At 42.6% G+C, this 25,176-nt stretch overlaps 2 protein-coding genes across 2 annotated transcripts; both read right to left on the bottom strand.

Moving 5' to 3' along the window:
* Nucleotides 1-7,560: 7,560 nt before the first annotated feature.
* Nucleotides 7,561-9,949, bottom strand: LOC143109238 (tubulin alpha-1C chain-like). Its single transcript, XM_076271894.1, has 4 exons — nt 9,931-9,949; nt 9,408-9,677; nt 9,163-9,311; nt 7,561-8,538 (listed from the first exon to the last, which is right to left on the bottom strand). Exons 1-4 carry the CDS (start codon nt 9,947-9,949, stop codon nt 7,561-7,563), a joined length of 1,416 nt encoding a protein of 471 aa, XP_076128009.1.
* Nucleotides 9,950-14,746: 4,797 nt separating this feature from the next.
* LOC143109239 (tubulin alpha-1C chain-like) lies at nt 14,747-16,860 on the bottom strand. The gene is made up of 4 exons (XM_076271895.1): nt 16,852-16,860; nt 16,586-16,805; nt 16,341-16,489; nt 14,747-15,724 (listed from the first exon to the last, which is right to left on the bottom strand). Exons 1-4 carry the CDS (start codon nt 16,858-16,860, stop codon nt 14,747-14,749), a joined length of 1,356 nt encoding a protein of 451 aa, XP_076128010.1.
* Between the last annotated feature and the right edge of the window lie 8,316 nt (nt 16,861-25,176).

Below are 25,176 nucleotides of genomic sequence, written 5' to 3' on the forward strand. Positions count from 1 at the left end.
CATGCACATAACCAAATGTGCACACACACATGCCACACACACAAACAGCATCAGCAACACCACCTATTGCTATGAAACAGTTGAATAAATTCTTACCTTAAATGCTGTTATTTTATCGGCTTGGATGTTACAATTTCAGCTATACTGTATTTGAAAGCGATAAAAAACTTGCAAAATACTAGAGAATCCATCTTTTCCATCTTTCCAATCCATCTTTATGAAATAAATCATCTTCTATAGCTGCAGTATGAGAAGCGTGTGTGGTTCAGATGCTGTGTTCAGCAGCTACAGCAAGCACAGGGGGGAAATGCATGTTGGGTTCAGTTTATGTGTTCAGCAGCTATAGCCAATAAACACCAGGGCACACTTGTGGGTAGACTTTTACGGAAATTTCGTTTGGTCCCGGGGGAGACTACATCTGCCTGTACACGCATCTGCCTGTAGATGATGGTGTTGAGCAAAGGGTACAGATGATGTTGAAATGTATTTACTTCATTTTAACAAAGCTCACAAACAGGCACTCATGCACACACGCATGTACACACATAGATACATGCATGCACACACACTAGGGCTGTCACTTTAAAATCGAATATCGATATTGAAATCGATTTGGCTAGGTAAAATGAGTTTCAAAAATGAAAAATCGATTTTAACATGTGTAATAGGCTAATTTTTGTTTGATCATTTCAAACATAAAACTAAAATAACTAATAAATCCAAAAATTAAAGATTTCTGAATGAAGGCTAAGCATTGCCATTAGTTTATGCACTTGCAATAGCCTAAATCGGAAAAACACATGCACCAAGCTGATAATGATTTGCAAAATGGAGGGCAATAGCTTTTTTATGGCTGTATGAAGTTGACCAAATATTTGCGTGAAAGTATGCAGGCTGCTTTCTAGCTGACCAAATGCCCGAACCTGAAATTGGAAAAGGAAAAATATGAATAACGCTATCCTTAGTGTTCCTAGGTGGTAGAAAGGTGTTAAATGTTTCCACCAATTTTATTCCTGCAGGCGCCCTTATGCTATGACGAAATCGTAAATGCCATGTTGTAGCAATTATTATGACCGCCGCGCAGCGAAGCGGCGGTCATATAGGTTTAGTCAGATTTTTTTTTTTTTTTTTTTATTATTATTTTTTTTTTTTCTTTTTCGCATGTCCAAATTTCTGTCAATGATTCCCGGGACACTGAAAGACCGGGGTAGACGAAACTTGGTGGGCATGTAACCCCATATGGATAGCATGGAACCATCGTTTTTCGTTTTGATCTGTAGCCCCCCCGCTGGACTGCACCCCCCGAAAGGAGGGTAGGGCAGACACAGTTTTCTGTGAATATCTCGAGAACCGTAAGGTTTAGGAGGACCTTTTTTTTTTTGTATGTTGATCTCAAGGGGCCATGTCAACCCATTCCATAACCACTCATTTCATGTATAGCGCCACCTAGTTAAACACAAAAAAGTAAAAATGAGGTGTTGTAATCGCAGGTATCTGTGACCTAACATAGTCAAAACTGCACGAAATTGGAAGTGTAGGATCATTATGACACCCTCTGAATGCACGCCAAGTTTCGTGGAATTCCGTTCATGGGGGGCCACACAATAAATTAATTTATGTTACTATACACCAACTGGCCTGTAGGTGGCCGGAGACAGTTTTCTGTGAATATCTCGAGAACCGTAGGGCCTAGGAGGTCCACCTTTTTTTTGTATGTTGATCTCAAGGGACCATGTCAACCCATCCCATTACCACTTATTTCATGTATAGCGCCACCTAGTTAAAAATTAAAAAGCAAAAAATTAGGTGTTTTCATCACAATATCTCTGGCTGACATGGTCAAAACTGTACGAAATTGAAAGTGTAGGATCATTATGACACCCTCCGAATGCATGCCAAGTTTTGTGTACTTTCGTTCATGGGGGGCCTTACAATAAAACAATTTATGTGTACATTTAGTGACGTACACCAACAAGGATTCCCGGGACACTGAAAGACCGGGGTACACAAAACTTGGTGGGCATGTACCCCCACATGGATAGCATGGAACTGTCATTTTTCGTTTTGATCTGTAGCCCCCCCGCTGGACTGGACCCCCCGAAAGGAGGGTAGGCCAGACACAGTTCTCTGTGAATATCTTGAGAACTGTAGGGCCTAGGATGACCATTTTTTCCGTATATTTGCCTCCAGGGGTCATGTTAGCCCAGTTCATGTGCACACATGTGCACAAACAGATACACACACACACACACATTCACAGTAATCATGACACATACTCACACAGTAGACATATGTACCCTTCCATGCACAGGCACATACGCAGGCACGCGCACACACACACACACACACACACACACACACACACACACACACACACACTCTCACACACACACACACACCCACACACATAACATAAACATAACACAAACAATCAAGAATTTCTCATAATTATGAACAGGCAAGATGGAGGTGGGGTTGTATAAAATTAATTTTACATGTGAAATCTATGAACTAATCATGTTTTGGTACTTGTTGTCTAGCAGATACCAGTGAGAATTGAGTGTGGATAATGCAATTTAGTGAGACAGTTAGAATCATATAGGCCTTTCAGCGTGATTTCTTTTTGTGGAAAAAATGTGCTGGACTGGGCGGCGGTCATATTTTGTACCGCTCTGCGGTACATCTAGTTTGTTTAGTTTTTGCGTTTGTTTAAACAAAATGTTATGGCAGCAAAGTCTCTAATTGTTTTTGAAAATGAACAAAACACCAAAAAAACATCTTCTGATCAATCGCTCCTGTGTCATACATCTGTCGCCCTCTTCAGACGTGCTCCTTGTCACTGGATTGGCCTATATTTAGCCTTGAAACATAAACATTTGGTTTACATTTTCCATTTGTAAATTTAATAAAGGCCCCATAGAAAGTATGACCATTTTGCTTAAATACTTGTTTCTCCAAGCTCCCTGCTCCCCATGCTAATAGAACCTGACCCAAGTTATCCTGTTCCATGTGTAGGCCGCAAACACTGGAAGCCATGCGGACGCTATGTTCTTGCTTCAAGGTAGACACAGATGTGTTTTGACTGTTGATTGGCTAGGTGTGTAGGCCTTGAGCTCTGCCAGGTCCTGCTTTGAGGCCACCATATGCACCATATGTTGTCTCGCAGTGACAACACTGACAGAGTTGAAGCATATCGGTTAAATTCATACTTGGGGGCCAGTTTAGCAAGTTGTAATCTTACCAACAGCAGTGAATGTATCAAATTGTTGATACTGTAACGGTTTGATAGCGAATCACGCAGTTGTCCAATCAAAAGGTTTATTCACTGGGAACGAGAGCCGGAACACAGCTAGACCAAGACCAAGACACAGAACACAACTCCAACAGGGCAAGTCAAGCACGCACACACACCACACACACAGGGGAGGACGCAGCCTCCCACACAAAAAGGATCACACACGAGGGAGAACTAAAAGGGAAACATGTCACGATAAAGACGCTAACATTACACTTATAACTTAGGAGAATAACGACATAAACCCCCCAAATGTTCACCCTCGAGTCCCAGCATGCCTTTCGGTGGAGAACGCTAACACAGTCTTTATGCGCCGACGTTACACAGCTCCCCCAACAAGCCATTGCCGTCCTCGGCAATGCCCACGAGGTAGCCACATGCTAACGTCGGCGCGCGTCGCCCGCCACCCAGTTCAGTGCGACAGTTCCGCCAACTCACGTGGGGTGCACGCGCCGCAGGAGCTCACTCAACGGGGCGCCACGCTGCTAGCAATCCAGTTCGGGCGTGCTAGCAGCCACATGGCCGACCCGCTCGTCACCAGCTCCCTCTCAGCAGCCGCCCTCAGGCTGCACTTTCCGCGGCGTGTCACCACGGCACTCCTCCTCTCCAGACGGGGCCCTAGGTGGCCTTACAACCGTCGACACTGTACCAAGCACCGGGGTTCGAGGGGGGCCAGATGAAGCTGCACCAACGCCACTCCGCTCCGTCGAGTCGCCGACCGGGACAGACAGGCACCGACTCCACAGCAACCGGACCGCGCTGAGCTCTCCCGCTGCAGCTACCGTCTTCGGCGTCCCTCCTCGTGTTGCCATCTCGCAGAGCCGTACTGCTCTGTTCCCGGCCCGTTCCAATCCTTCGCGGCCTCGGCGAAGGCACGACCCCCGAGATGGTCGTGCTATCGAACTCCACACAACAAACTTTTTTTCTTTTTTTAAAAGGCGCCAGCCAACAGGCCAACTAGAACTAGCGCCTAGCACTGCACGGTGCCCCTCACACGCACCCAAAAGTTAGCACACACCAAAACAGTCACACACTAGAGGGCCCTTCCGTCGAAGCTGCCCCACCGTCGTGAGTTCGCTGCCCTCAGTGGCTCCGCCAACCGTCCATCGTCTAGGAACCTCTTCCTCGCCGCACTCCCTCTCTGTTCACGCGTCGCGGCTCGCCGTGGAGTCAGCGCCCAGGCCATCGCCGTCCTCTCCGCGAACGCTTCTTCAGGCTCCTCTTCCGGCAAGAACTTCTCCCATGGCCGCAGGCAGCTCCAACCGAAAGCTCCTCTCCTCCGTCGGCAGTAGCGATAGAAGGCCCCGAGCTTTTTAGTAGCCCTTACAAGGGCTCTCCCTACATCCTCTTGCGTGGGCCTCCACCCAGTGATGAGGTCTCCCGCTCCCAGCTCCTCCCGCTGAGTGGAGGCCATGTTCGAAAGTCGCTTCTGACACCAATGTAACGGTTTGATAGCGAATCACGCAGTTGTCCAATCAAAAGGTTTATTCACTGGGAACGAGAGCCGGAACACAGCTAGACCAAGACCAAGACACAGAACACAACTCCAACAGGGCAAGTCAAGCACGCACACACACCACACACACAGGGGAGGACGCAGCCTCCCACACAAAAAGGATCACACACGAGGGAGAACTAAAAGGGAAACATGTCACAATAAAGACGCTAACATTACACTTATAACTTAGGAGAATAACGACATAAACCCCCCAAATGTTCACCCTCGAGTCCCAGCATGCCTTTCGGTGGAGAACGCTAACACAGTCTTTATGCGCCGACGTTACAATACTATGACGCACTAAGCTCTTAATAGGACACAGTGTTATAGGCGACAACACTTTAGCTAAGGGAATAATCTTGCAGCCTTGCTGCAGATCATAAGGGGGAGTCTGATTAAGAGTAGTCTGATAACATAGACATCTAGCTCTTGCAGTGTATCAAGTTATGATTAAAGATAGCTTTTTCTTTCATGGAGGATGAGAGGTTGTTGATGTTGACTTCACTACACTGAACTAGTATTGAACTAATAGGTTCATATGTTTATTAACAACACAACCACTGCAGTTTTTATATTGGTATTATTATTTTCTTCTCTTCATTGACATGGAAAATGTTTTACAACTGTTTTACAGTAATGCAATAAAATAAAACACAACTTTGCATTTGTTTCAGGCGTTCAGAATATGTTCAGAATAAAGGTCTTACCAAGTTCTTTAAAACATGCCTTTAGGCCTGCTTTAAACAATGTGGAAAAAGGTTAAGATAATTTAGCTTTGCTGTATGATAAACAATTCTTGATATGAGGCACACAAAGAAAAAAAAAGAGTATCCATGAAGATCATGATCATTTGAATTTATATTTCATTGCTAATTACTAATTTGGTGACTGACCATAGCAGTATTGCAATTGAAATCTTTTTAATAATGTTAGTTGAAACTTAGGAAGCACTACCGGGGCCTTGGGCCCAGATATACATATTATGTATATCTCTGTGTTATATTTCAGGTGCAATCAGTGGTCAAAAAGGGGGAGCCTTACAGACTCTACTTTTTTCTTTTTTCTTTTGTCTATTGCTTTTTTCCCCTTGAACTGTTTGGTTATTGTTTTTTTCACTAGTACTCTGTGGTATGTAAACTGTTTTGCACAGCCTGTGAGAAATCAAGACAATCAGGGCCACTTTTATACATGTAACCATGTTGATTCATTTCTTTTATTGGGTTCTATTTGAGAATTGTTGAGACATTTCTTATGTGTTTTGGTTTTATATTCAGCTTTGCCCAACTATTATACACATGGTAAAAAGACACAATTACTGCATTACTCTCAGTTCATTAGTAGGCTCATTCTGATTCAATCAGATGTGTGCTATTGTGTGGTGTCAAAGGCTTCAAGTCTTTTAAAGGGGGACTTGAGAGTATTGGATTCAGAAATTATTTTTATATACGTGTGATTTAGGTCTTTTTTCGGAATAGTTTAGCGGGATGGACCAAATATATTATTTTTGGTTTACTAGCTCCTGTTCTGATTGTCATGATAGTTTGTTTTTGATTTACTGTGGTTGTTATTGTACACCAATCATGTGTAGTTATTTTTCTTCACTGACTGACTGACTGAAATCAGTTAAATCATGTACCTGCTTATTTGGATCTGACTAACTTGAATGAAACAATTGTATAATCTTTTATATTTTATATAGTGGCAATATTTGATGAAATGTTCCAGCCATAAAGTCTGAAAAAGGGGGACTGAGAGAAAGTGGAATAGAACATTATGTCCAATATGTGGTTTAATGTTCTGCATTTCTCATTAGTGGGTCACTTTAATACTAAAAGTATGATTCTGTAATGACTATGATATCTGTACTGTCCCTGTGTATATCTGTGTGACTGTATTTAGAGATAAGCGGGAATATTATGACTTTAGTGTTTCACTGTTCTGCATGGCTGCGTCAGTAGCCATCTGCTCCGGATTGCCAGGTTGCCACTAATCAGAGTGTTTCCTTGTAGTCCACGTGAGATGGGATGACCAACACCATCTCCCATCAGCCTGGAAGGATACTTAAACCTTAACTATTTCCTTGTCTAGTTAGAGTAGCTGATGGATCTTTAGGTGAAGTCATGCGGTCTCTCCCTTGATGCACATCATTGTAAATAAACTCTGTTCCTGATTTTTCATACTAATGGTCTGACTGGGTCTCTATTAAAACTATGGTATCAAAATTACCATCAGTAGGTATGTGCCTAGACTCAGTTTTATACACCGAAATAACACCCAAATTATGAAAATGATCAAAATGTGTTTTGTGTGTTCAGATGTCTTGCATTAAAGGAGGAACACTGAGAGTTCGCACAGATCTCCATTTGGAGGTCACCGACTACTGTTGGTATGAAAAAGGAAAAAAAAAAAAAAAAAAATCAGTTTTACCTAGCTTGAGTTGCTACACTCAGCAGCTAACCCAGCCAGGCAGCTACAGCACTACACTCTGGGGGGGATATAAATGGGAGCTCAGAGACATGCCCACAGAGTGTAGTGCTGTAGCTGCCTGGCTGTGTAAATGTCATTTGAAATTCTTGTGCTTGATATTGCAATATACCATAGGGGTGTCAGGTAATGCAGTAAATTACACTCACAATATCATATGCAGTCCTCAGTTGATTTTTTTCTGTATTACTTCAGGGGGATAAAGATTCAGACAACCCATATATATTTGCAATACCAACATTTATTAGTTAAACTGACATACAAATAAATAACCTTAGAAACTCTAGTACTCTTCTTCCTCTTCTTCACCATCCTCTGCTGAGTCTGCCCCAACTTCCTCATAGTCCTTCTCCAGTGCAGCCATGTCTTCTCTGGCCTCACTGAACTCCCCCTCTTCCATGCCCTCACCCACATACCAGTGCACAAAGGCCCTCTTGGCGTACATCAGGTCAAACTTATGGTCCAGGCGAGCCCAGGCCTCAGCGATGGCAGTCGTGTTACTCAGCATACAAACGGCCCTCTGCACCTTGGCCAAGTCACCGCCTGGTACCACCGTTGGCGGCTGGTAGTTGATGCCTACCTTGAAGCCAGTGGGGCACCAGTCAACAAACTGGATGGATCGGCGGGCCTTGATGGCAGCAATGGCACCGTTGACGTCTTTGGGTACCACGTCCCCACGGTACAGTACGCAGCAGGCCATGTACTTACCACGCCTTGGGTCACACTTCACCATCTGATTAGCTGGCTCAAAACAAGCATTTGTGATCTCAGGCACAGAGAGCTGCTCATGGTATGCCTTTTCCGCAGAGATTATTGGAGAGTAGGTGACCAGGGGGAAGTGAATGCGGGGGTAGGGAACAAGGTTAGTTTGGAACTCCGTGAGATCCACATTCAGAGCCCCATCAAAGCGTAGAGATGCAGTGATAGACGAGACGATCTGGGCGACAAGGCGATTCAGATTGGTGTAAGAGGGACGCTCAATGTCAAGGTTGCGCTTGCAAATATCAAAAATGGCCTCGTTGTCCACCATGAAGGAACAGTCAGAGTGCTCTAGAGTGGTGTGGGTCGTGAGGATGGAGTTGTAGGGCTCCACTACAGCAGTGGACACCTGGGGAGCAGGGTACACCGAGAACTCCAGCTTGGACTTCTTGCCGTAGTCCACAGACAGACGCTCCATCAGCAGGGAGGTGAAGCCAGAGCCAGTGCCTCCTCCAAAGCTGTGGAAGATGAGGAATCCCTGGAGACCCGAGCACTGGTCGGTCTGAGAAACAAATTCAGTAGTCACATTCTGCACCATAAATTAGAAACTCTGAACTCCTAGAGATAATGCAAACAAAGACCAAGTGGATTTTCTGCAACAAACTAGAAAAACATCAAACACACCCTGTTATGATTCTCAAACAATCCTACCCCTTACAGACATAATGTAGAGCAGGGGTCACCAACCTTTTTTCCTCCGAGCGCTACTTTGACAAAATGAACATGGCCGAAAGCCTTTTATGTCAATAGTAGCATTCCATGTATTTACATAGCTGACCTCCACCCAAAACTGCTGAATAAGATATGCTTTTTAAAGGTTAATTTCAACTCCTCTACCTTCTCTTTGTAGACTGAATTTTAACATGTTTCTCAAGTGACTGGGTTCTACATCTTCCTCAAACCTTTTGGAGAGCTACTTAAAGGGGGGGGGGGGGGGGGGGGGGGGCTGGTAGCTCACAAGCTACCTGTTGGAGACCTGTGATGTAGAGGCCTCAAATGAGTAATCACACTAAATGGGGGATCACCAAAAACATGTGCACACCAATACTAAAGATACTGAATGCAAGGAAATATGTTGACCAATCTTTGAAAAGTTGAGCAAGCAACTGTTAATCTGGTCACCTACCATTTTACGAATCCTGTCCAGGACCGGATCCACAATTTCCTTTCCAATGGTGTAGTGACCACGAGCGTAGTTGTTGGCTGCATCCTCTTTACCACTAATCAACTGCTCCGGATGGTACAGCTGACGGTAGGACCCACTACGGATCTCATCTGTCAGGAAATATCAAGTCAGACCTTCACAAACCCACATTTTTATTTACATTTGCTCAAAAGCCAAACAACTAATTCAAATAGGACACTACTCACCTATAACTGATGGCTCCAAGTCAACAAATATGGACCTAGGAACATACTTCCCAGGACCAGTCTCACTGAAAAAGGTGCCAAAGGAGGAGTCCAGCAGAGTTTTGCTATCATCAGCAGCTGTTCCGTCTGGGCAGATACCATGTTCCAAGCAGTACAATTCCCAACACGAGTTTCCAATCTGCACACCAGCTTGGCCAACATGGACAGAAATGCACTCCCTCTGTAAAATGATCAAGAAAATATATGAAAACCAACCATCATGACAAATACCTGGCCCATCACACAAGTCAAACAGTAAGCCTAACTTATAAGTAAGAGGCACTCACCATTCTTCAAATAATAATCTAAAAAGTCTGTCCAAAACGCAGGCTCCTCCAAATGCACCTTCACCAAATAATCAATAAATACTTGCATTAGGCTTCTTTTAATAATAATTTCAAAAAAGCTCCACGAAGAACCTAAAGAAACTGTTAAATGTTAAAAAAGAACATTAGTTAAAACTGTAATGTCTCTGACAACTTACCTGTTACGTAAACAAACATGAAAGACCACCTCTGGGTCTGTGTGATATATAGTGATGGTTGGGTATAAGGCCTGGCTTCCAATTAGCACCTCTTGTCCAATGTCTGATTGGCTAATTGATTTACTTTTTTAAGACTCACTCACCTAGTTAGTAGGCCTAATAGGACACCGTGCACAGGATACAGGTCTTTAAGCTAAAATTGACGGTTTGTTCTAACTTAAGGGCCGTTCACACCAAGAATGATAACTATAACGTTAACTATAAAAAAAAATATTGTTCTTGTTAATATGAATGATGACGTTCACATATAAACTATGAACGATAACGACATGAAGAACAATATTGTTGGGGATCACTTTCAGATCGATTTTGAAAACGATAAAAAGCTAACAGCCAATCAGAACCCATCACATTTTAGCCATCACAAGGAGATAATTTGCTTATCGTTGGTCAGTCAGTGTGGACGTTTTTATCGTTATGGGTTATAGTTATTGTTTCTGGTGTGAACGGCCCTTTAAATTCTTCACACAATACAACAGACCACCTTTTCACCTTTGCTTCAGTTTACAATGCCATAAATAGTCTTTTGTGTTGAAAGCATTGCCATTTATATAATTATATAAAGACATGAGACAGTGGTTCACACAAGAATAAACTTATCAGCATTATCAGATCATTGCTGGAGCACATGCACATAACCAAATGTGCACACACACATGCCACACACACAAACAGCATCAGCAACACCACCTATTGCTATGAAACAGTTGAATAAATTCTTACCTTAAATGCTGTTATTTTATCGGCTTGGATGTTACAATTTCAGCTATACTGTATTTGAAAGCGATAAAAAAACTTGCAAAATACTAGAGAATCCATCTTTTCCATCTTTCCAATCCATCTTTATCAAATAAATCATCATCTTCTATAGCTGCAGTATGAGAAGCGTGTGTGGTTCAGATGCTGTGTTCAGCAGCTACAGCAAGCACAGGGGGGAAATGCATGTTGGGTTCAGTTTATGTGTTCAGCAGCTACAGCCAATAAACACCAGGGCACACTTGTGGGTAGACTTTTACGGAAATTTCGTTTGGTCCCGGGGGAGACTACATCTGCCTGTACACGCATCTGCCTGTAGATGATGGTGTTGAGCAAAGGGTACAGATGATGTTGAAATGTATTTACTTCATTTTAACAAAGCTCACAAACAGGCACTCATGCACACACGCATGTACACACATAGATACATGCATGCACACACACTAGGGCTGTCACTTTAAAATCGAATATCGATATTGAAATCGATTTGGCTAGGTAAAATGAGTTTCAAAAATGAAAAATCGATTTTAACATGTGTAATAGGCTAATTTTTGTTTGATCATTTCAAACATAAAACTAAAATAACTAATAAATCCAAAAATTAAAGATTTCTGAATGAAGGCTAAGCATTGCCATTAGTTTATGCACTTGCAATAGCCTAAATCGGAAAAACACATGCACCAAGCTGATAATGATTTGCAAAATGGAGGGCAATAGCTTTTTTATGGCTGTATGAAGTTGACCAAATATTTGCGTGAAAGTATGCAGGCTGCTTTCTAGCTGACCAAATGCCCGAACCTGAAATTGGAAAAGGAGAAATATGAATAACGCTATCCTTAGTGTTCCTAGGTGGTAGAAAGGTGTTAAATGTTTCCACCAATTTTATTCCTGCAGGCGCCCTTATGCTATGACGAAATCGTAAATGCCATGTTGTAGCAATTATTTGTTTAGTTTTTGCGTTTGTTTAAACAAAATGTTATGGCAGCAAAGTCTCTAATTGTTTTTGAAAATGAACAAAACACCAAAAAAACATCTTCTGATCAATCGCTCCTGTGTCATACATCTGTCGCCCTCTTCAGACGTGCTCCTTGTCACTGGATTGGCCTATATTTAGCCTTGAAACATAAACATTTGGTTTTCATTTTCCATTTGTACATTTAATAAAGGCCCCATAGAAAGTATGACCATTTTGCTTAAATACTTGTTTCTCCAAGCTCCCTGCTCCCCATGCTAATAGAACCTGACCCAAGTTATCCTGTTCCATGTGTAGGCCGCAAACACTGGAAGCCATGCGGACGCTATGTTCTTGCTTCAAGGTAGACACAGATGTGTTTTGACTGTTGATTGGCTAGGTGTGTAGGCCTTGAGCTCTGCCAGGTCCTGCTTTGAGGCCACCATATGCACCATATGTTGTCTCGCAGTGACAACACTGACAGAGTTGAAGCATATCGGTTAAATTCATACTTGGGGGCCAGTTTAGCAAGTTGTAATCTTACCAACAGCAGTGAATGTATCAAATTGTTGATGCTATGACGCACTAAGCTCTTAATAGGACACAGTGTTATAGGCGACAACACTTTAGCTAAGGGAATAATCTTGCAGCCTTGCTGCAGATCATAAGGGGGAGTCTGATTAAGAGTAGTCTGATAACATAGACATCTAGCTCTTGCAGTGTATCAAGTTATGATTAAAGATAGCTTTTTCTTTCATGGAGGATGAGAGGTTGTTGATGTTGACTTCACTACACTGAACTAGTATTGAACTAATAGGTTCATATGTTTATTAACAACACAACCACTGCAGTTTTTATATTGGTATTATTATTTTCTTCTCTTCATTGACATGGAAAATGTTTTACAACTGTTTTACAGTAATGCAATAAAATAAAACACAACTTTGCATTTGTTTCAGGCGTTCAGAATATGTTCAGAATAAAGGTCTTACCAAGTTCTTTAAAACATGCCTTTAGGCCTGCTTTAAACAATGTGGAAAAAGGTTAAGATAATTTAGCTTTGCTGTATGATAAACAATTCTTGATATGAGGCACACAAAGAAAAAAAAAGAGTATCCATGAAGATCATGATCATTTGAATTTATATTTCATTGCTAATTACTAATTTGGTGACTGACCATAGCAGTATTGCAATTTAAATCTTTTTAATAATGTTAGTTGAAACTTAGGAAGCACTACCGGGGCCTTGGGCCCAGATATACATATTATGTATATCTCTGTGTTATATTTCAGGTGCAATCAGTGGTCAAAAAGGGGGAGCCTTACAGACTCTACTTTTTTCTTTTTTCTTTTGTCTATTGCTTTTTTCCCCTTGAACTGTTTGGTTATTGTTTTTATCACTAGTACTCTGTGGTATGTAAACTTTTTTGCACAGCCTGTGAGAAATCAAGACAATCAGGGCCACTTTTATACATGTAACCATGTTGATTCATTTCTTTTATTGGGTTCTATTTGAGAATTGTTGAGACATTTCTTATGTGTTTTGGTTTTATATTCAGCTTTGCCCAACTATTATACACATGGTAAAAAGACACAATTACTGCATTACTCTCAGTTCATTAGTAGGCTCATTCTGATTCAATCAGATGTGTGCTATTGTGTGGTGTCAAAGGCTTCAAGTCTTTTAAAGGGGGACTTGAGAGTATTGGATTCAGAAATTATTTTTATATACGTGTGATTTAGGTCTTTTTTCGGAATAGTTTAGCGGGATGGACCAAATATATTCTTTTTGGTTTACTAGCTCCTGTTCTGATTGTCATGATAGTTTGTTTTTGATTTACTGTGGTTGTTATTGTACACCAATCATGTGTAGTTATTTTTCTTGACTGACTGACTGACTGAAATCAGTTAAATCATGTACCTGCTTATTTGGATCTGACTAACTTGAATGAAACAATTGTATAATCTTTTATATTTTATATAGTGGCAATATTTGATGAAATGTTCCAGCCATAAAGTCTGAAAAAGGGGGACTGAGAGAAAGTGGAATAGAACATTATGTCCAATATGTGGTTTAATGTTCTGCATTTCTCATTAGTGGGTCACTTTAATACTAAAAGTATGATTCTATGTAATGACTATGATATCTGTACTGTCCCTGTGTATATCTGTGTGTGACTGTATTTAGAGATAAGCGGGAATATTATGACTTTAGTGTTTCACTGTTCTGCATGGCTGCGTCAGTAGCCATCTGCTCCGGATTGCCAGGTTGCCACTAATCAGAGTGTTTCCTTGTAGTCCACGTGAGATGGGATGACCAACACCATCTCCCATCAGCCTGGAAGGATACTTAAACCTTAACTATTTCCTTGTCTAGTTAGAGTAGCTGATGGATCTTTAGGTGAAGTCATGCGGTCTCTCCCTTGATGCACATCATTGTAAATAAACTCTGTTCCTGATTTTTCATACTAATGGTCTGACTGGGTCTCTATTAAAACTATGGTATCAAAATTACCATCAGTAGGTATGTGCCTAGACTCAGTTTTATACACCGAAATAACACCCAAATTATGAAAATGATCAAAATGTGTTTTGTGTGTTCAGATGTCTTGCATTAAAGGAGGAACACTGAGAGTTCGCACAGATCTCCATTTGGAGGTCACCGACTACTGTTGGTATGAAAAAGGAAAAAAAAAAAACAGTTTTACCTAGCTTGAGTTGCTACACTCAGCAGCTAACCCAGCCAGGCAGCTACAGCACTACACTCTGGGGGGGATATAAATGGGAGCTCAGAGACATGCCCACAGAGTGTAGTGCTGTAGCTGCCTGGCTGTGTAAATGTCATTTGAAATTCTTGTGCTTGATATTGCAATATACCATAGGGGTGTCAGGTAATGCAGTAAATTACACTCACAATATCATATGCAGTCCTCAGTTGATTTTTTTCTGTATTACTTCAGGGGGATAAAGATTCAGACAACCCATATATATTTGCAATACCAACATTTATTAGTTAAACTGACATACAAATAAATAACCTTAGAAACTCTAGTACTCTTCTTCCTCTTCTTCACCATCCTCTGCTGAGTCTGCCCCAACTTCCTCATAGTCCTTCTCCAGTGCAGCCATGTCTTCTCTGGCCTCACTGAACTCCCCCTCTTCCATGCCCTCACCCACATACCAGTGCACAAAGGCCCTCTTGGCGTACATCAGGTCAAACTTATGGTCCAGGCGAGCCCAGGCCTCAGCGATGGCAGTCGTGTTACTCAGCATACAAACGGCCCTCTGCACCTTGGCCAAGTCACCGCCTGGTACCACCGTTGGCGGCTGGTAGTTGATGCCTACCTTGAAGCCAGTGGGACACCAGTCAACAAACTGAATGGATCGGCGGGCCTTGATGGCAGCAATGGCACCGTTGACGTCTTTGGGTACCACGTCCCCACGGTACAGTAAGCAGCAGGCCATGTACTTACCACGCCTTGGGTCACACTTCACCATCTGATTAGCTGGCTCAAAACAAGCATTTGTGATCTCAGGCACAGAGAGCTGCTCATGGTATGCCTTTTCCGCAGAGATTATTGGAGAGTAGGTGACCAGGGGGAAGTGAATGCGGGGGTAGGGAACAAGGTTAGTTTGGAACTCCGTGAGATCCACATTCAGAGCCCCATCAAAGCGTAGAGATGCAGTGATAGACGAGACGATCTGGGCGACAAGGCGATTCAGATTGGTGTAAGAGGGACGCTCAATGTCAAGGTTGCGCTTGCAAATATCAAAAATGGCCTCGTTGTCCACCATGAAGGAACAGTCAGAGTGCTCTAGAGTGGTGTGGGTCGTGAGGATGGAGTTGTAGGGCTCCACTACAGCAGTGGACACCTGGGGAGCAGGGTACACCGAGAACTCCAGCTTGGACTTCTTGCCGTAGTCCACAGACAGACGCTCCATCAGCAGGGAGGTGAAGCCAGAGCCAGTGCCTCCTCCAAAGCTGTGGAAGATGAGGAATCCCTGGAGACCCGAGCACTGGTCGGTCTGAGACACAAATTCAGTAGTCACATTCTGCACCATAAATTAGAAACTCTGAACTCCTAGAGATAATGCAAACAAAGACCAAGTGGATTTTCTGCAACAAACTAGAAAAACATCAAACACACCCTGTTATGATTCTCAAACAATCCTACCCCTTACAGACATAATGTAGAGCAGGGGTCACCAACCTTTTTTCCTCCGAGCGCTACTTTGACAAAATGAACATGGCCGAAAGCCTTTTATGTCAATAGTAGCATTCCATGTATTTACATAGCTGACCTCCACCCAAAACTGCTGAATAAGATATGCTTTTTAAAGGTTAATTTCAACTCCTCTACCTTCTCTCTTTGTAGACTGAATTTTAACATGTTTCTCAAGTGACTGGGTTCTACATCTTCCTCAAACCTTTTGGAGAGCTACTTAAAGGGGGGGGGGGGTGCTGGTAGCTCACAAGCTACCTGTTGGAGACCTGTGATGTAGAGGCCTCAAATGAGGAATCACACTAAATGGGGGATCACCAAAAACATGTGCACACCAATACTAAAGATACTGAATGCAAGGAAATATGTTGACCAATCTTTGAAAAGTTGAGCAAGCAACTGTTAATCTGGTCACCTACCATTTTACGAATCCTGTCCAGGACCGGATCCACAATTTCTTTTCCAATGGTGTAGTGACCACGAGCGTAGTTGTTGGCTGCATCCTCTTTACCACTAATCAACTGCTCTGGATGGTACAGCTGACGGTAGGACCCATTACGGATCTCATCTGTCAGGAAATATCAAGTCAGACCTTCACAAACCCACATTTTTATTTACATTTGCTCAAAAGCCAAACAACTATTTCAAATAGGACACTACTCACCTATAACTGATGGCTCCAAGTCAACAAATATGGACCTAGGAACATACTTCCCATGACCAGTCTCACTGAAAAAGGTGCCAAAGGAGGAGTCCAGTAGAGTTTTGCTATCATCAGCAGCTGTTCCGTCTGGGCAGATACCATGTTCCAAGCAGTACAATTCCCAACACGAGTTTCCAATCTGCACACCAGCTTGGCCAACATGGATAGAAATGCATTCCCTCTAAAATGATCAAGAAAATATTTAAAAAACCCATTGTGACAAATACCTGGCCCATCACCCAAGTCAAACAGTAAGCCTAACTTATAAGTAAGAGGCACTCACCATTCTTCAAATAATAATCTAAAAAGTCTGTCCAAACTGCAAGCTTCTCCAAATACACCTTGACCAAATAATACATTGCATTAGGCTTCTTTTAACAAGAAGTTCCACGAAGGACCTAAAGAAACTGAAATATTAAGGACACTAGTTAAAGCCTTAACTTACCTGTTAAATGAACAAGCACAAAAAAGACCCCCTCTGGGTCAGTGTGATATATAGTGATGGTTGGGAATAAGGCGTGGCTTCCAATTAGCACCTCTTGTCCAATGTCTGATTGGCTAATTGATTTACCTTTTCAAGACTCACTCACCCAGTTAGTAATATAAGGCCACCATGCACACAGGATTTGTCCGTTTGTTCTGACTTAAACTGTTGACACAATACAACACAGACCACTTTTTCACTATTTTGTTTGTTTCACTTCAGTTTACAATGCCAAAAATAGACTTTTGTGTTAAAAGCATTGTCATTTATATAATTATATAAAGACACGAGACAGTGGTTCACTTTGATTTTGTTATTTGTAGGGAATGCAGAGAACAAGAATAGGATTATCAGTATTATCAGACCATTGCTGGAGCAACTACATGCTCATAACCAAATGTGCACACACACACGCCACACACACACAAACAGCATCAGCAACACCATACTTATTGCTATGATACAGTTGAATAAATTCTCACCTTAAATGCTGTTATTTTATCGGCTTGGATGTTACAATTTCAGCTATACTGTATTTGAAAGTGATAAAAAAAACATACTACATACATACATACATACATACTTACATACTACATGTGGGCAGCTGTGGCCTGCTGGTTAGCGCTTTGGACTTGTAACCGGAGGGTTGCCGGTTCGAACCCCGACCAGTAGGAATGGCTGAAGTGCCCTTGAGCAAGGCACCTAACCCCTCACTGCTTCCCAAGCGCTGCTGTAGCAGGCAGCTCACTGCGTCGGGATTAGTGTGTGCTTTACCTCACTGTGTGTGTGCTGTGTGTGTTTCACTAATTCACGAATTGGGATAAATGCAGAGACCAAATTTCCCTCACGGGATCAAAAGAGTATATATACTTATACTAAGAATACTAGAGAAAATACTACTAAATACTTAGTATTTACTAAAAAATACTAGAGAATCCATTTTTATCAAATAAATCATTATCTATAGCTGCAGTATAGATAGTAATGGTTCAGATTCTGTGTTCAGCAGCTAGAGCAAGCACAGGGGAAACATGTTGGGTTCAGTTTATGTGTTCAGCCGCTACAGCCAATAAAGGTGAAAAGAGTATTGAGTTCAGACAAAGTCCTTTTAGGCAAGTCCATCCACTCGGCGGCCATATAGCAACGCTTTTTGGGCACTCATCGGGCATCCTATTCAGCAGAAATGCGCGTGCGCAAGGCTTCACGACACCAATCTTGCTCCAGCAGCGAGTTCACAACACATGATTGGGAAGATGTCTTCACAACACAACATATTGGCTCAGTGTATTCACATGTCGACGTTTTGTCGAGGAAGGGGTGTGATATGTGTAGACAACGGCCATATTGGCATTACAAACTAACCCCATGCATTTCTATGGAGGATTTTTTGAGTGCTGTGTCTCCTCATTAGAAAGTCTCTGGTTCAGATGCTGTCTTCAGCCATCTCCACATCATCGTTGAGGTCTTCATCTCCACTCTGCTGTCCCTCTCTGCACTGATATCCAGAGGTCTTCACATCCACTCTCCTCGATTCCTCACATTGAACCAGATCTCAGCACAGCAAAGATTTTCAAAAATTATTAACACATCTTTGTTAATGTGGTTTTGGCTAATCCCTTAATTATGCACACAGGTTTTGAAATCAATTATATCACATTTTTAAAGTCAGACAAGTCAGTGTTTGCATAATGCTTTGGTTGTATAGATTTTAAGATCTTGTTTTTCACCTTTATAATGAACACTAATGTAAAAACTAGATGTACCGCAGAGCGGTACAAAATATGACCGCCGCCCAGTCCAGCACATTTTTTCCACAAAAAGAAATCACGCTGAAAGTCCTATATGATTCTAACTGTCTCACTAAATTGCATTATCCACACTCAATTCTCACTGGTATCTGCTAGACAACAAGTACCAAAACATGATTAGTTCATAGATTTCACATGTAAAATTCATTTTATACAACCCCACCTCCATCTTGCCTGTTCATAATTATGAGAAATTCTTGATTGTTTGTGTTATGTTTATGTTATGTGTGTGGGTGTGTGTGTGTGTGTGTGTGAGTGTGAGTGTGTGTGTGTGTGTGTGTGTGTGTGTGTGTGTGTGTGTGTGTGTGTTTGTGTGTGTGCCTGCGTATGTGCCTGTGCATGGAAGCGTACATATGTCTACTGTGTGAGTATGTGTCATACGCAGTGCCGGCCCAAGCCTTTTGGGGGCCCTAAGCAGAATTTGATTTGGGGGCCCCCTCCCACAACGCAGTCACCTGTGCTTGGTGATAATTGACAACTTCACACTATAATGTCATATTATAAATTAATACAGTGAGGTTATGTATTAATCCAGCGACTGATTATGAACTACTGTCCCCCTGGACACAGATGCATAAGGACCCTCTCCCCCTACCCTCTTTGTGCAAATGTGGGTACAAACGGGTGTGTGTGTGTGGGGTGGGTGGGGGGGGTTAGATGTGATTTCCTGTATTCTGGTGCATTTTTGGGATGGTCAGCTGGAGAAGGGCAGTACCTAAATTTGTTCAGATTCATAGCCTTTTGCTTTTTGACTTATTGGTAGTGAATTCACACAACTACTTGGGGTTCAGGGTCCCTTGACCTCTTGGGCTCGGTAGGCTCATTCAGTAATCCATCCTTGCTCACATGCCAAAAATGTTTTGGGGCTCCAATCTAGACTTCTGGCCCCATGTGCTTGGTAAACCAATGTATTAATATAGTTGTTATTTACACCAACCCTGTCACCTTTTAATCTTAGAGGGTACTAAAATCACAGATTTATTTGAAACATTAATATTCAAAGTGAAGCACTAAGGGTGGTTTACTGAAGTTGAATTGACAAATAACAAAATACAACAGCATTTGTATTTGTTGTAAACAAGTACATCAGTTTAATGACTTGTTTTTCAACAGATTTGCTGAACAAATCCGCAAATGTGCATTAAATGAGCAATTTTCAACTACAAAATAAAAACAAAATAGACAAACATTAATAATCAAAAATAAAATGTCCCAAAAAATTGATAATTATTCCTACTTCGTTCCTGGTTTTTAGGCATCTGCAACTCTGCAGTGGACGAATCTGCAATGATTAAATAAATACATAAATAAAAAAATAAAAAAACGATGTTAAATGTGTCGTGTCATATTAACAGGCTATGTAACCATTTGCCATCAAGAAAACCTCACCTTCTGGTAGGTAGAGTTAGGTAGAGGTAGAGATGTGCTCCAAAGGACTTCAACAGTGTCTCTGAAAAAAAAAAAATATTGCATAAGTGCATAGTTGATCGAGCAGAATGAGTTTATTTTGCTATCATTACTTACACTCAAATAACAATCAATTCCACATGTAACAATTCATATTCTATTGGCAAATGAGGCATACTCAAAAGAGTACACTTAATTGCAGTATGGTGAACGCTTAACATGGTGATCTACTGCAGCCTAAATATTAGGGTAGCACCGCTACATCACTTGCCACTATCTTAATCAAATGTAAATTTATTTTCATCACAGAAGTCTCCCCACCCAACATGGTATATTTTCTCAAACACTACCATCTCTCTCCAAAGATCTTAGAGCAGAGCGGACGTACTGTTCCATCTTTGCCTATGAAGCTGGAACGTTACCGATGCCCAGAGTCGCGCTAGTCAGTGGGTTGGGTTGGGACTGGGAGCCTGGGCTTAGTCTGTTGTTGCTATCAGACTTACCACTATGTCACATATTATAGAGCAGTAATAAACTATCAACACTTTCAGGTGCGAAATCAGAAACAATCCCTCTGTGGTAAATTTGCCTTCAGCTACGTTTTCATGTAGCTACTGTAGTGCTAATGTCCACTTCAGTCAGCTAGCTAACTTTAATTTACGACATAATAAGCCCACCTAGAGCTAGGGTACATGCTTGATTGAACATCCAAAACAATCCCAATATCCTTGACATCTGAAATACATCTAGATAAATATATATTAATGGGAGACATTTCTCTGTTGATGGCGGAGATTTTGCTCTGGTGATGGCTTATATTAGATCATGACAGCTAGCTAGCTACCTCAAGCACAAAACATACTGTAAATAATCATGCAAAACATACCTGTATCTTGCTCGTTTTTCTCCTCCTCTGTCATTTTCTTCGTTCTGTTTTCGGCACCAGAGGGATACGTCCTTTTTTGTGACTTGTCTGAACATTACCGTCTCTTCCGATTGTTGAACTTGATGCAGTGTCTGCACGAATTGTATATGCACCCGAGGTGTCTACTTTATGCGCGTGACTCAAAGGCTGGCAGACACAGTAGCAGTAGGCAGGCATATTAATCATGAAATCATAATTTTCTTGATTTGAATGATAATTGTTTCATTTATTCATTCATTGATGTCACTTGTTTACGTTATTTATTATGTAAAAAAAAAAAAAGAAACTCGATTGGGGGCCCCCTGGTGGCCAGGAGGCCCCAAGCAGCCGCTTAGTTCGCTTATGCCTCGGGCCGGCCCTGGTCATACGTATGATTACTGTGAATGTGTGTGTGTGTGTGTGTATCTGTTTGTGCACATGTGTGCACATGAACTGGGTTAACATGACCCCTGGAGGCAAATATACGGAAAAAATGGTCATCCTAGGTCCTACAGTTCTCAAGATATTCACAGAGAACTGTGTCTGGCCTACCCTCCTTTCGGGGGGTCCAGTCCAGCGGGGGGGCTACAGATCAAAACGAAAAATGACAGTTCCATGCTATCCATGTGGGGGTACATGCCCACCAAGTTTTGTGTACCCCGGTCTTTCAGTGTCCCGGGAATCCTTGTTGGTGTACGTCACTAAATGTACACATAAATTGTTTTATTGTAAGGCCCCCCATGAACGAAAGTACACAAAACTTGGCATGCATTCGGAGGGTGTCATAATGATCCTACACTTTCAATTTCGTGCAGTTTTGACCATGTCAGCCAGAGATATTGTGATGAAAACACCTAATTTTTTGCTTTTTAATTTTTAACTAGGTGGCGCTATACATGAAATAAGTGGTAATGGGATGGGTTGACATGGCCCCTTGAGATCAACATACAAAAAAAAGGTGGACCTCCTAGGCCCTACGGTTCTCGATATATTCACAGAAAACTGTCTCCGGCCACCTACAGGCCAGTTGGTGTATAGTAACATAAATTAATTTATTGTGTGGCCCCCCATGAACGGAATTCCACGAAACTTGGCGTGCATTCAGAGGGTGTCATAATGATCCTACACTTCCAATTTCATGCAGTTTTGACTATGTTAGGTCACAGATACCTGCGATTACAACACCTCATTTTTACTTTTTTGTGTTTAACTAGGTGGCGCTATACATGAAATGAGTGGTTATGGAATGGGTTGACATGGCCCCTTGAGATCAACATACAAAAAAGAAATGGTCCTCCTAAACCTTACGGTTCTCGAGATATTCACAGAAAACTGTGTCTGCCCTACCCTCCTTTCGGGGGGTGCAGTCCAGCGGGGGGGCTACAGATCAAAACGAAAAACGATGGTTCCATGCTATCCATATGGGGTTACATGCCCACCAAGTTTCGTCTACCCCGGTCTTTCAGTGTCCCGGGAATCATTGACGGAAATTTGGACATGCGAAAAAGAAAAATAAATAAATAAATAAAAAAATAAAAAATCTGACGGTCATAATTACATATGATTTACATAAAGGAGGAAACCCAAGTGATTTGAATTAACTATAGCCAATCTCCAAGCTCCCATGTTTAGCAAAGATGTTAGATTCCTTTGTAAATGAACAGCATCGTTCCTTTTTGTAATCATATTCTTTTTTATATATATATGTATATTTTTATTGGCCTTTTATCCCTTTAATCAGATAGGATAGGATAGTGGAGAATGACAGGGAGTGAGTGGGAGAGAGAATCAGGGTAGGATCCGGAAAGGACCACAGGGCGGTGTAACGCCGGTTCAGCCTGCGCAGCCCTCTCTGTCCCGTCGGCTGCGTCGACCACACCCACTCCAGTCCTGCTCCGCTTCGCCGGAGTTCTAACCACCTGCAGTCGATCAACTAATTAGCCACTGGCTTTAAAATGACTCTGTCTCCCTTGCCTCAGCGTGAGGTATTGTTTCTCTTGTAACTTACTAAGCCGTGTGTTATTAGCAGTATTGCGAGAATTGTGACTTTATTGTTCTTTGACCTTGTTCCGTACCCCGACAACGATTCTTGGACCTGCGATTTTGGATTATTTGCCTTACCTGTGAAACCGTGTATGACCTGGACTGTACCTTCTGACCCCGACTCTTGGACTTGTGTAATTTGGATTGTTCGCCCTTTACCTGTGAAACTGTGTATGACCTGGATTGTGTTACTGGATTTTGCCACTGGATTTGCCCTTTGCCTATAAAAAGTATTCTCCGCATCTGAGTCTCCCTCGTATTCATCGCAGAATACCTCACCGCATGACCGACTCAGCGGAGGCCCAAGTCTCTTCGAATCTACAAGACGATACCATCCAAGAGCTTGTGAATATGATGCGTGGAGGCCTACAGCCAACCAACCCTCCGGGTCCTTCCCGGACACCCAGCGTACCATCTCTCCCTGCGACGATTGCTCTCCCTGAGAGGTATGACGGTAACCCCGACAAATGTAAGGGATTTCTTATGCAGTGTTCACTGTTCTTGACCCATCATCAGGATAAATATCCTACTGAAGAGGCCAAAATACATTTCGTTATTTCCTTGTTATCTGGCCGGGCATTAGAATGGGCCCCAGTTTCACGCACAGTTCAAAGAAGTTTTTGACCACCCTGCCTATGGGAGAGATGTGGGAAATTTGCTGTGTGAGATTCGCCAGGGGAGACGTTCGGCAGCGGACTACGCTTTGCAATTCCGTACCCTTGCGGTAGGGAGTGGATGGAATGATTCTGCACTCCTGACCCTTTATCGTAGGGGTTTAAACCGTGACCTCCAGGCGGAGCTGGCTTGTAGAGCTGATGTACGAAGTTTGGATCATTATATACGAATGTCCATATCCGTTGATAACCTGTTGCGAGAACGAAGCCCGCGGGAACTGCCCCCTCGGAGAACGCCCGCCTATCCTGTTTCAGAGCCTGATCAGTCCTCAGAACCAGAACCGATGCAGCTCGGTCGCGTTCCCCTGACCCGAGAGGAGAAGCAGAGGAGGCTCCGGCTCCGCCTCTGTCTCTACTGTGGAGATCCGGGACACCTCAGACTCCAGTGCCCCGTCCGACCCGTGCAGGATGTAGTCAGAGAGAGAGGAGCTGAGGTGAGACTTACGGTGTTATACAATGTATCCCACAAACAGCTCACAGTCCCTGTAAAGTTGGAAACTAATGGCACCATTATGTCTCTTTCAGCCCTGATTGATTCTGGAGCTGCAGGAAATTTTATTGATGCTCAACTGGCAACTGAGATGGGGGTCACGCTACAAAAAATTACTCCTCCTCTCACTGTTCATACCTTAGATGGTAGGCCTATGGGCAGTGGTCTGGTGACCCACCAGACTGAGTTTATATCATTAGATGTAGGAGCGCTGCACCGTGAGAGACTGCAACTCCTAGTTATTAATTCCCCTCGTGATCCCCTTGTTCTGGGCTACCCTTGGCTGCAGCAGCATGACCCAGTCATTTCATGGAGAGAGGGAGACATTGTCTCCTGGAACACTCAATGTTTCCAATCCTGTCTATCTATTCCCTGCCGATCCACCTCTATCGAGAGTCCCCATGTCCCCGAGGCGAGTATACCTCCTGCCTATCACGACTTTTCTGACGTCTTCTCTAAGTCTAAAGCTACCAACCTTCCTCCACATCGTCAATGGGACTGTGCTATAAATTTGTTGTCTGGTGCGCCTCTGCCTAAGGGCCGTGTGTACCCGTTATCTATTCCCGAGACGGAGGCAATGGAGAGTTACATCGACGAAGCGCTGAATCAGGGATTTATTCGTCCGTCTACTTCACCCGCTGCTTCAGGGTTCTTTTTTGTGAAGAAGAGGGACGGAGGTCTGAGACCTTGCATAGACTATCGCAGTTTGAATACAAGCACAGTCAAGTTCAGTTATCCGCTC

Source organism: Alosa pseudoharengus, unplaced genomic scaffold (genome assembly GCF_046254945.1).
Source record: "Alosa pseudoharengus isolate Yale_2024_CS ecotype anadromous, Long Island Sound unplaced genomic scaffold, YU_APseudo_1.1 YU_APseudo_1.1_scf_7, whole genome shotgun sequence".
Classification (NCBI taxonomy): domain Eukaryota; kingdom Metazoa; phylum Chordata; class Actinopteri; order Clupeiformes; family Clupeidae; genus Alosa; species Alosa pseudoharengus.

What these genes read in the sequence shown, in the direction of transcription:
- LOC143109238 (XM_076271894.1), bottom strand. An exon ending in CTTGGAGCCATCAGTTATAG is followed by an intron (nt 9,312 to 9,407) that starts GTGAGTAGTGTC and finishes ATTTCCTGACAG; the next exon opens with ATGAGATCCGTAGTGGGTCC. An exon ending in TGGACAGGATTCGTAAAATG is followed by an intron (nt 8,539 to 9,162) that starts GTAGGTGACCAG and finishes TTTGTTTCTCAG; the next exon opens with ACCGACCAGTGCTCGGGTCT.
- LOC143109239 (XM_076271895.1), bottom strand. An exon ending in CTTGGAGCCATCAGTTATAG is followed by an intron (nt 16,490 to 16,585) that starts GTGAGTAGTGTC and finishes ATTTCCTGACAG; the next exon opens with ATGAGATCCGTAATGGGTCC. An exon ending in TGGACAGGATTCGTAAAATG is followed by an intron (nt 15,725 to 16,340) that starts GTAGGTGACCAG and finishes TTTGTGTCTCAG; the next exon opens with ACCGACCAGTGCTCGGGTCT.